General features: G+C 36.3%; 1 protein-coding gene and 1 long non-coding RNA gene across 5 annotated transcripts in view; both read right to left on the reverse strand.

Annotated features, from left to right (window-relative positions):
* LOC136753306 (uncharacterized) overlaps positions 1 to 2,014 on the reverse strand; it is a 30,984-nt gene extending 28,970 nt beyond the window's left edge. Inside the window, exon 1 of the long non-coding RNA XR_010817417.1 lies at positions 1,944 to 2,014. This is a non-coding gene — a long non-coding RNA (uncharacterized LOC136753306). The remainder of the gene's footprint in view (positions 1 to 1,943) is intronic.
* A 5,990-nt stretch (positions 2,015 to 8,004) lies between these two features.
* The window catches only part of LOC136753307 (SPRY domain-containing SOCS box protein 4), a 95,164-nt gene continuing 90,739 nt past the window's right edge, over positions 8,005 to 12,429 (reverse strand). For all 4 annotated transcript variants that reach the window (XM_066709295.1, XM_066709294.1, XM_066709296.1 and 1 more), the window contains one exon: positions 8,005 to 9,063. In XM_066709295.1, the coding sequence (XP_066565392.1) occupies positions 8,936 to 9,063 (128 nt within the window). In that variant the 3' untranslated portion in view covers positions 8,005 to 8,935. The remainder of the gene's footprint in view (positions 9,064 to 12,429) is intronic.

The following is a 12,429-nucleotide window of genomic DNA, read 5'->3' on the forward strand; positions in this document are numbered from 1 at the left end:
CCAATAGTGAAGAGTGTTGCGTTTCTATGGAGTAAACAAAGACTGGTGTAATCACCGATTGAGCGTAGCTACAAATTAGGGTGTTTGCTAGTGTTAGGGTTCTGACTACTGGTAGGGTTAATTCAACTGTGTGTAATCCAGTGATGCACAGTTTCAAATAATTGCCAGTATCAACGATTCAGAATAAAGACTGAGGAGATTACTTAGCTGATAGACAAATTAATTGATATCTCTGCGTTAGCTGAACCATTAGAAGAAGAGGTTATTGTTAACGGTGATTTTGATGTGCAGATAAATTCCTGTTCAGTTAAGTGGTTTGTGTGGTCTACGGAGATTCAAATAGTCCATGTTATGACAAGATATGACACATCAATTGAAACTGTCAATTAAATATTTTGTTGTTGTTGATATTAAACATTAGATATATGTAATGTCCTTATTTTGATTATATAGTCAGCAGGTGCTATGGAAAATGGCTGCATTTTGCAGGACCCTTCTTGAAAAACTGAGAAGAAATCTAAAAATACCTCTCTGTGCCATGACGAATGCTGAGGTCTGTCAGATAAAGGAGGTCAACAGAGACTTGAGGAAACCTGCAAGGTCAATGGTGATGTCTAATTACTAATCTATGAGCATACCAGTAACTCAAGACACCCACTGTTTTCCTCAGGGCAACATCCACAGCAGGAAACTCAAATTCGCGAGAGCTGGGGGTGGAGGGAAGATAGAGAACATTCCAACATCTAGTTATATTGAAAGGGCTTATGTCAGGTACACACTAATTTGAGATCCTCAGGGCTGAAAATCGAATTAACCTCATTGTTGTTATCTTATTCATATCTTACACAGCAGCTTAAATTTTAAATGATATAAATATTTGAAGGCTGGTGGAGGAACCGAGGAGGAACGCGTGCACAACATGTTGCAATACAGTGTGCTGTAATTACCGATCTATAGGTTTGTCATGTATCCTCTGGAGCAAATTAACTGTTCTATTGCCTAATACAGCACTGCAGACATGTTTCAAAACTTTACCAATTCTCATTGCTCCAAAAGCAAACTTAATCATACCTTAATCTCAGTTATTGTTGATGACTTACTGTACCACACAAGTAAAAGATCCGTGCCATTTGCATCACAACCAAAGGGCAAAGATATTGATTACCATGACATGTATTGGTCTTATCAAAGTGCAAACATTCACTTCCCTTACCAGATGGACATATCATTTCAAAATAAAGATTTCCACTACTTTGAGTAAGTTTTCAACTGTACGCATGCAAGATTAATAACAATACTCCCTATCTCAGGCCAGGAAATGCACAAACCTTCAGCATCATATTTACATGGGAGAATTTCATATTTCTTATGTCACTGTTGTGAGCCTTGCTCCATAATATGTATGCTTTTGTGTTTAATAATTGTATTAAATGCCATACAGCCTGTTCAGATTATATTTAAAAGGTAAAGTATAATCTCAACACATCATATCTACTCAAAGCATGTAAAGTCTGCAATTTGCATGTATACTAATAATAAGTAGACATTTTGCATACAGGATAAGGAGTTCCTTGGTCATTTACATGCTTTTAATAAAACAAAACACACGCACTAAATTCTGCAACACTTTTTCACTGGATGCCCAGAAACCCACTACAGGTCATGTATGATCTCCAGCCACTGCGGTAAAATTATGTAATGTTCTCAGTCTGACCGAAAATCAATAATTGTAGCAAATTAAATTTACCTTTCTTTTCATTGCCATAGCTAAAATACGTGCAGACTGCCAAGACAACAGAGGTGAAATAAGACCACTCATTAATTTTATTGAAAAGCTAGATATAGGCTGTGATGGAGTAAGCCCATCCCTCTGTTAAGATGTTTGAAAAAACCTTACAAACAAACAAACAAACAAACAAACAAACAAACAAACAAAGGCTTACCTGGGGTGGGGCTGTGGAGCAGCCATCTTGGAAAAAGTAGGGGAAGGTTACAGAGGCCATCTTGGGGAGGGATTTTAGAGACATGGGTCGCCTTATCGCTGACATAGGAGGCGGTTTTATGCTATTGTTTAGAGTGTTTATTTACTTTGTTTATAGTTTAGATTGATTTTATGATTATGCATCACCTTTATTATAAGTTTGGTATTTTGAAATATGTTCAGGGATGTATGTTTTTAATGTTTCTTTTTTCACCCCAATTCTCTAGTGGTTGGGTCTAGGGGGTGGGGCTAAGCTTAACAGTATAAGAGCTGGGTCAAAGGGGTCAGTAGGAGAGAGTGGGGTGGAGGTTGGTAGATATAAATTAGTGGTCCTGTTTTGAGGATTTTGTATATTTGTTTTACTTTTTGTTTGTCTGAAATTATTTAGTCAGTATGTTGGCAGTGACTACACTGTTTTTTTGACTGAAAGACATAAATGTCCCTGTTTTTGAAGCCTTGCTATCATTGTTCGTAACTGTCTGACTTTGGGACCACTGCATAGGCTATACATACATACAAAATAAATACATTTATAAATCTCCAGCATTTTTCAAAATATAATTTTCAAACAACTGGCCACCGTATTGAATATTAAAAACATTAATCGCAACTCAAATACTCAAATTTATTACATCTAAATTATATTCCGCACATCAGACTTTCCCCATGTTACTTGCATTATTAAAAACTCAATTTGTGTTGATCTCTGTAACCACCTTAATTCAAAGCAATCAAATCTGCAAATCTCCAACCTATTGATTCTGAAGTAAGCAGGATTTAATGTATTCTTGAAGTTAAATTTATCTCAAGATGTTTGTTTCTCTATTTTTATTTGCTTGCTGGGAAACGTGCATATGAGTGCCTGTTTTACATTCTGCTTTGCATTGCAACTATTATATCAAATCTATTCCATCCCAAATAGCTTAAGACAAGACCCCTCAATGCAGATTGCATGGAAGTGCAGTACAACATAGGTAATAAGCACAATGGTGTAACTTAGATAGGCAGTACTCCTCTACAGGTTTGTATCTGAGTCTTGGTTAATCTGTTTGTGGATCACTTTCTTGTGCAAAAGTAAGTGTTATTGGTGTATAAGAAACCACAGAAGACACTCATAAAGAACAAATTGAGCACGATATGAAGCATGTAATCACAAAAGCAGACTATATCAGCTTAATTCACTTCACAGAAAAAAAAAGACATTTCAATTTGCTAAACGCAACATCTTTCTTCCACTTATCGTACTTTTATCAGTGGACTTCATCTGCAGCAGCACACTAAATTACAGAGCACCGTCTGCCTTCTTGTGTGAAAGGAGAGCTTATTTATTTTTGTCTCCTGCATTAGACAGCCACACGTGTGCTGGAATCTCTCCATCTTGGCAGCCGCCTTCAGAGCAAATGGCTCAGGTTTTTAATGCAGTCGGCTCAGCACAAAATTACTTTCAAATGTGCTAGCATTTTGACTTTTGACTATAGACCAATAACATCACATACTGTGCACTTCATAGGAAGATCAAACTGGGAAGATCACAAAAGCAAAATGTGTAACATGACAGGGCTATTTTTAGGGTATTTCAATGATGCTTTCACTGTACAATGTCTCACAAATCAATTTTTCAGTAGGAACTAAAAATCAATACAGGCTGCGGAAGCTCTTTAAAGAGAAAACATAAGTAACACAGGGATGAAGCAGGACACCTTGAGAAGGGATTTTGTTTATTCACCAATTTATGGCACATACCATTCATGAAACTCTGGAAGGACCAGACAGAAAATAATGCACTACCTGAAACCATGCCCAGCTGTGCTTTTTATCCATCCTGTTGCTGTACCTCAAGCAACTTTTCAATTTCCCTTCAGATGGTCCTAAAATAAATTCTTCCTGCAAGAAATACATCTACATGCAACAATAATATCTGTATTTCTTTCACTACTGTATTATAATGATCCCCTGTACTTCCCACACCACATCCAGACAATCACCAATCCACTTTGAAACAGGTCCAAGTTAATTAAGTCAGTCTGCAAACAATTTGCATTCATCAGTCTGACCCGCAGCAGCAATAATGCAATATCAAGACAAAGTTTGACGAGAAAGTGAAATGTGGCACATGATGTACTTCTATACAAAGAGACAATTTGATTCTCGGCAAGGGAAGCGTGCCAGTTTCAGGAACTGCAATCAACATTTTCTTAAATTGTATTCTACTTAAAAAAGGTCACGATGCAATTAAGGATTATCCCAGCTCAGGTTGAATCTAGGCAGGTTGCCACAGAAACCATGTAAATAAAATGATGTGGGGTGACAAGTAAACAATGTATTTCCTTATGACAAAGACAACACCGATTTCGAGAAATGCTGAAAATAAGTATAATGCAAAAAACTGAGGGGAAATAAAAAAAAGACAACTTGTAGGAATTAATAAAAGCGCAACACAATAGGTGCCTGCATGCAGACAGTTAGAATATTTGGAAATATATTCCTCTGGAACGCTTATAATAATACAAGAATAGGTTGTCTTTCCCACTCTTACAAATTACAATTTTGAACTTCGGAGAATTTATCTGAAACTTTGATTCATTGGGGACAGCAGTTATTTTCTTGGCATGATTTCTTCCTCCTGCTGCTATCTCCTGAGCCATCTGTTTGCACTAAAACAAAGTGCTCAGCAGTGTCAGACTGGCACAGACCAAGGCTTCATAAAAACTAATAAAGTGACAAGTGATTTTTTTGTATTATTATTTTTTAATTGCACTGGAGCAGGTATATTTATAAGAATTGAATTTCTTTATAACATAAATCGCCCTCTGGGTATCCAAGTACAGAGAGAGAAAAATGGTTAATGTTAACATCAGCAATTGTGTCGCCTAAACCAAAGAAAGGTTTTACTTTACTTTAACCCTAGCCTCTTGCTCATGCACCACCTGCTGTAGAGGTTCACATTAAACAGGACACATGCCTGCTGTTTTGAGGGAAGTTGAGATCCATGCACCTAAGAAGGCAAGTTTTATGATGCAACACAATTAAATACTTGACTTGTTATGAGGGTAACTCCATTGCTTTAGTCAAGTGAATCTTAAACCATCATATTTTAGTTAAGTAGTGCATCTCTACTTCACACATAGGTCTAAATCTCACAACGTGTAGAAAAAGAAATGTAATAAAAGCCTTAAGGCTAAAGCTAAATAGCAAGTTGGTAAGGATTCACATCCAATGAAAGAAAATATTATTATTATTACCATATTCCGGTAACCATTCCACTATTGCCGATGTCAATCTATAAGAAAACTGGTTTAAGTCTTTATACTGTCTGGGGCAGATTAATATATTTATATATTAGTTCATTACAATTATTATATAACCTTACCAGCATACTTTCCTCCTAAAATCAACATACAATCCTTACTGTCCTTTTAACCAGAGTTTTTAAATAAAATAAATTGTGAAAGAACAGCACTCTGATATTGATACTGTACTAATCCTTCACCCCCAGAACAAGAGCTTAGCATGACTTGCTAGCCATAGACCTTGGCCTTTGCTATTGATCTCAGCAGGGAAGGACAGCGTGTTACTCACTAATCAGCCATCTTCGAGTTAACAGAACAGCATCACTGCATTAGCTGACATTCAAAAATAAGAAACATCAAAGCTGCCAAGTTCGTATTTTCCTTCTGTGTCAGGGAAATTAAATTCAAAGGCAATCGTTTTGTTAAATGTATTCCCTTTGCTAATGGGAGAATCATAGTTCAAGCTTCTGCTCCATCTGTTTCGATGGCAAAAATAAAGGTTGTTTTGCTCTCTATGGGTCTTTAATGTTTGCTTCCTTAATGGGGAAAAAATAACATTTATCTGATGCATGATTTCGACAAAGGCATTAGGTAACACAGCAGATAAGGCCATAACTATAGAAGAGGTACTGACTACGGTCCATGTCCAATATAGGTCTATTATGGAGATACAATGCGAGATCAATTTCAGAAGAGAAATTCAACTGCCAGCCAGGTACTTCAAATGTGTAGTTTTAGATTAGATTAAATTAGAAAGAAAATGTTTAGAAGAATACACCACAAGTAATGCATAAATAGGCCCAAAAACATAACACCAGATGGAGTGAAATCAAAATAACGAATTTAATTACCACAAAACATTAAAATGGCCCATGTAAATTGTGTGCATTTACGAATGAGGAAGGAGGAATCAAGCTGACACTCAAAGCCAGCAGTTCAATAAAATGTATTAGTAGGCTTCTGTAGGTTACACTTAATACCACTGAAAAGAGGCACTGTACTTTAAAATGAATTAAAGATAATAAGTATCTTGCATAAGTTGCATGTAAGGAGACATGTCTCCTACATATGTAAAGTACTGGAAGGTATTATATTACCAGGGCATTATATTCACCTAAGAGAACAAACACCATCATACAATCTGCATTTAGTCCAATGATTATGAACTGTTAGGGCCTGGCATGTGTTATTCTGTATTGTGTACACACTTAATATTGTTCTGAATTAATGATGAAAACATAACTCAAGACATGAGATCCCAAGTCATTGTCCTGTAACACAACATACAAGGATGTGCACACAATTGGAAACTGATCTATGACTTCTAAGAAATTCCACATATTCCAATGAGACCTTAAGTAATAAATAGAATTCCAATTTCACATTTAAGGCACGCCAGTTTCTTTAAATTACTATACACTTAGGAGACTATGAACTAGTTTGTGCTTAATAAGTCAAAACCGGGTGCATAAAATCTCAGATAATTGCTTCTTTGAGGATTTCCCTCTTAAATAAATGCAAATGAATATCATGGAAATGCTTTAAATTAAATTTTGTATTAATAACGGTACTTTTCCGATTATTGAATTTTTGACATTTTCAGAACTGCTTAGGAACTTGAGGGCAAGATGACCGATGATTGACAGACAAGGAGAAGCACAAATAGCCCCGTCCCCATATGAATAAAATAAAATAAATGTATGCAGCAATTAAATGCTGTCTGCATGAAAATGAGGATGGAAATACGAAAGCCATGAATTCAGAAATCAAGAAACCATCTAAGCCCCTGAATGGGATGCAAAGATCATTTATCCAAAATGTATCGTTGTATACCAATGTCTCCATCACAGTTTTTTTTTTTCACCAGAAAATGAACAGAGCGCTTTGTTAATCCTGTAAAACTCAAAACCTTCCCATTTGGAATAACTCTTCAGTGTCATGGATTAAAGAAACCATGTTTGTTTTATATTCACTATAGGAAATCTTTTAACTTTGTTTTGCAATTTGTCCAGTATTCTGTATTTAAACCCTTTAATAAATAAATAAATACATCAGCTTGCTTGCAGATACCTACACACTGCAGTGCAGCAGATTTCCTTCTGGCAAGAAAAGAAGCACTAGGGATGAAACCGTTTTCCTTGGTTTCTGTGATGAAATTGTGTCAAGGTGCACTATGATTAATAAGAAGTCAGGCACCTAATTTATTTCTCCCCAAGCCTGGACTTGGTTTATCTGCATCATATAATCATCTGAGAGACAAAAAAACATACATGCGCTTTAGCAATGATGCAGAAGAACACTTTTTTAAAGGTTTTCCAGGTTCCTTTTTGTCTGGTTTTGTCAAAATGTTAGATTGCATTGTATTAGAGTGAGTTAGGCACTTTGTTTTGATATACTCTTAACTCTTCTGAGTAACTATTTGGGTTAATTGACAGCTTTGCACCATTCCTCTGAACAATTCAAATGACATCAAAGCTTTTCGCATAAGTACAATGGATTTGGAAATGTGAATACAGTATATTGTATATATAATTCAACACGATCTTCAGTGATAAGTGGAGGCATTAATTTTTGTCTTCATAAAGAGATTGAAGAGAGCTTAAGTGCATCATTAACTCAGTGTAAAGTGACTCCAGTATGGCTCAGTGTAGCATGATGATGCAAACTCCATCCAGTGTAATATATTTGGGTGTCACTGTGGTGCAAAATAACAGTATTTTTAGAACTATCTCCTTCATTCACGTGTTTTATTCACATTAAAATATGCTAAGGGCAGCATTGTCCATACATTCGACTCCCTGCCATTTCAACAATTTCCAGTTACAAACTAGATAACTGATCAGGCAGATGACTTTAAACATGAGAAGAGGAAAAAAAAATGAAAAAAGCAGCATCGTTAAAAATAAAAAAAAGAGAAAGAAAAAAAAAATCTGAGATTACGTTTTCATCTCCATTCCAGGAGTTCACCTGGAGAACAGCTTAAATAAAAAGAAAACCTCTGAGAGATAAATAAACATTATAATAAATCACACAGACATTAAAAAGAGAGTTTAAAGGTACAAAGTAAACTTTTGATCAAATAATAAAAAAAGTGACTTAAGCTTTGAAAAGGTGATTAATCTAAAAAATATCATTGCTGGGAAGAGCTCAATGATGTATGGTCATGCAGAACTTTCCAGGAACCCTTTGTTTTTTGGATTATTTATGTTATTTGGGATTTCCATAGTTATTTTAAGCCAGACTTAAACTTAAATTAAAAAAGAAAATACCATAATATATTATTTTGCACCTAGCTAACACTTTATGCTATCCGGGATCTTGTCATTGCATAGACCCTTCTTGTTTACTAACTAGGGATACTTAGCTTTCGGCATTTTCCTCTGGCTTTGTAGGCTGACATAAGGCCTGATATATGAGAATATAAGCATCCAAAGGTCAGTGTCTTTTTTGAACACATAAACAAGTTCTGAGGGTGACTTTGTAAAGACTGTCTCCTGCACGATAGGTCCTATACGGTTCTGCAGAGCTCTGCCCATATGGATTAAGAACAATATATTAAATAAAACTCAAGTGTCCACCACAGAGACGCAGATCTCTCAATGTAAACAATCGCTTCCGCCGTTTGCATTGATTATGCCCAGCCGAGTCCAGAAGTGTTCCTCATTTACTGGTATTGTAAATAGTTTTTCAAAGACTGAGGCAGGGGTAGTGTTTCTATTTCATGCAGTCGATCTCTGCCCAGGGCTAGTCGAATTGATCTTCGGCACAGGTCCATTAGGGGAAGAGGCTCAGCTGAAAAGAGAAAAAGAGAGATACATTAGTATTGGGCTACTCCTTTGCCATATTGCAAAACCTGGTGAGGCCATCAGCTCTCATATGTAACAAGAAATATTGATACCATTCAAACATCTGCAAATACAGTCACAGCATATCTTGAAACACCATGGGTAACTGGACAGAGTAAGTCACACAGTGGTTGATGTCTCATTAACAGGTTTTTGAACCTTTCCCTTTTTTCATGACACAGAACAATGACTAGAAAAGAATGAATGACTGTGCTGCAGAACTTGTTATCTAATAGGCGTGCAGTAATGGACAAGATGTAGGGTAAAGGTGGACCTCTGAAAGGAAAGAATACCCTCTTGCGCCTTGGTTTTTAAGAGCCCAGAGGAATACTCCGTTTGCACAAACATGAACACTTAACTGGTACTTGGCAGGGAGCAGGTTAGAATAACTGGAACACATAGACAGCAAAGAAAAAGGCCTTATGTTTAGTTGGAAAAAAAAAGTTAAAAAAAAAGTAAAACTTCTAACATTCTTATATAAAACGGTAATCAAAACAGACTGTGCAAGAAAGAGCCTTTTCAGTCACTGCACTTGGCAGAGAGTGGGCTGAACAGTAACACATCCCTATTCAAGGCATTCTCACAGGAAACCTGAGGTTTCCTTCCAGGCTCCAGTGCTATCCAGCAAAGAAAATTACACACATTTGCTAGAAAACGGCTGTAATGTATAGGATATGATTGTATTTCAAACTTATACACATTTTTCTTTCTTGAATTAGTGACTGAGCTCATAGAACTCTCACTCTGAAAAATTCCATAACTTCTCAGCAGCCTGTAAAGCTCACTTCTCACTTGGCTTTAAAGAAGTTAGAAATATGAAGCAGTTTATGAACCTCATGTTAGAGGTTAATCAAAACAGCATTAAAAAGTGACTCCTAGCCCTTGAATATTGTACTTTACATTTGCCAGTTGGAGCATTCAACAGAGATGGCCATGGAAATAGCCTGTTGTTTTTAGTATACATTAAAAAAATATATCAGTCGGAGAATTAGCTCTTGTTCAGTGGTCATGCAGGATAGATCCTATACACTTATTTCAAAAGAGATCAGGTTTACAGGTTAGTGGGATTTTCAAAAGTAACTTTTGAGAAGTCCATATTATCAGTGAGAGCAAATGCATTACTCCATTCACCTTGCCTTGAAACAGTAATCTGATAATGCTGCACCATGGGAAACAATGATCATATTGGCATCTGAAGTGCAATCAAAGACCTTTCAGAACAACAACACCATCTGCAAGAATTCCATGTAAACTGTACAATTCCCTCATCACTGTTCTTAACAGCCCAATACAAAGTTCATGCTGAGAATCCTAATACTCTTATTGTACTTCCTAAAACCATTAGGACACAACACATCCATAACCTGTATTAGCTGGAGCCTAATGTTAATACATTCACTCAAAACAAGTTTTAAAAACAATGATATGCCCTTATATTGCAACTGATTATGTATTTAGAAATGTATCTGCCAGTGATACTCAAAACAGAAACAAGTGTCACCGCTAAAGAGAAGCAAGGATTTTTTTCCCTTAATCTGCCCATGACATAGTTCCATCTCACACAGAGACCCAATCAACAATAAAGATCAGAACTGTCACCATCACATACGATTGCCCTTCTCACCTCTTTAAAATTATAATGAGATTCTGCACCTGCCACCATTCATACAGCCTAAGCCCAAGGCATGGCAGACAGACAGATCTACAGACATCCACTAAAGCTAAAGCTGAGCTAAAGACAGATGGATTTTGTAATATAAATCAGTACTGCAATATTCATCTGGCACTCTTGGTCTCAAACACATCATTTACTCACTTGAAGTGACAATAGATTCAGAGCCAACAGATAGATGAACTGACTCAAAATTGAAACACAGAAAGGGAAAGCTTTGTGTTTGAGGCCTATATCGTATTAAAGATAAACATTTTAGGATGTATTACATTCCCATCTCCTCTTGAACAACTGCCTTCACAAATGCATGAAACGGGATATTCATGCAACTGTCATTTGCACCCAAACAAAGCAGTTTAACGTAGGCTTATACATTTGCAATTGTAGTTTAGAACATGTTCAATAACTGTCAGTATTTTGATGAAATGCCAAAATATGTTATTGGAACACATTGATCGCTGCACTTTTTGTTTTGATTGTTTTTTGTACTGAGCTAACAAGACCATTTTTTTTTTTTTTTAAGTAGTTAGGTAGGTATTCTTCTAACCGTATCTGCAATAGTGCTCTACCACACTATGTGTTTACAAGTTAGGAAAGAAAGGCAAGAAAAACAAAACCATCTTGAATGGATTATAATCAATAAAGGTTTAGCAGCTGGGGAGCATAATGACTCTCAAGACAAGCCAACAATGTTTATATAACCAGATCTACTGTTAAGGAAGACTAAATACGTTATTTCTCTCAATGTCCTCAATACAAGTCTAAACAGAAACAGGTGAGTATAGTCAAGAACAAATACTGTATCTTTCCTAATTCAAGCAGCTGCAGGTCATTGCTTTTTTCTCTCCATGCAACAGCCTCAGCACAACAGATGGTTGAAAATCTTGCAATGAGCCACTGAGCCCAGACTGATAAGAGCCATGTTGTGCCACCTGCAAATATTAGAATGGCCCGATGATGAGCAACCTTAATAATATATGACTCCGTCCTTTCATAAGCAATACAACTCATAAAAACGGTTTCTAAAATTACATTTCTGATAACCATCTGTTTCAGATCTGTTTACATGGAGGAGCAATAATGAGGCTGGCTTTTGTCATACCTGTGTGGAGTGCTCTGCCCAGCGACTTTGAAGGGCAATTTTCAAAGCTCTCGGTCTGCTATTTCTCATTGTTATGCAAATACAGGATGAGCAAGGAGCAATGTGTTCTCATCTATGATTATGTATCTAATCGCACGAATCTACAGCTGGGTTTTCATTTGTTTATTTTAGATTGATCATGTTCACATTGAAAATACTGGAATAAAGTAATGATTTTATAAAGTAATATGAACATTTTCCCAGTTGCGAAACACAGTTGTTGTTGTTTTTTTTCAAATTTGGTGAGCAATAAACCATTATTGTATCGCATAAGTAACCTATCCAGGTGAATTTCAACTAACCTTATCACAACGGAAAAATGGGAAACAATGGAGCATTCTGAACTAGTTCAATCTTTTGCAATTTGCAATGTTGTGAAGAACTAAAAGATTCAGAGATCAAAAGTAGAAACTCATTCCAGAAAGATCTACAATTTCCAGAAGTAAAATGGTCACCCACCATATACACTTGTTTACATAAACCTATGCAACTACTGTCAC

Source organism: Amia ocellicauda, chromosome 7 (assembly GCF_036373705.1).
Source record: "Amia ocellicauda isolate fAmiCal2 chromosome 7, fAmiCal2.hap1, whole genome shotgun sequence".
Taxonomy (NCBI): Eukaryota; Metazoa; Chordata; class Actinopteri; order Amiiformes; family Amiidae; genus Amia; species Amia ocellicauda.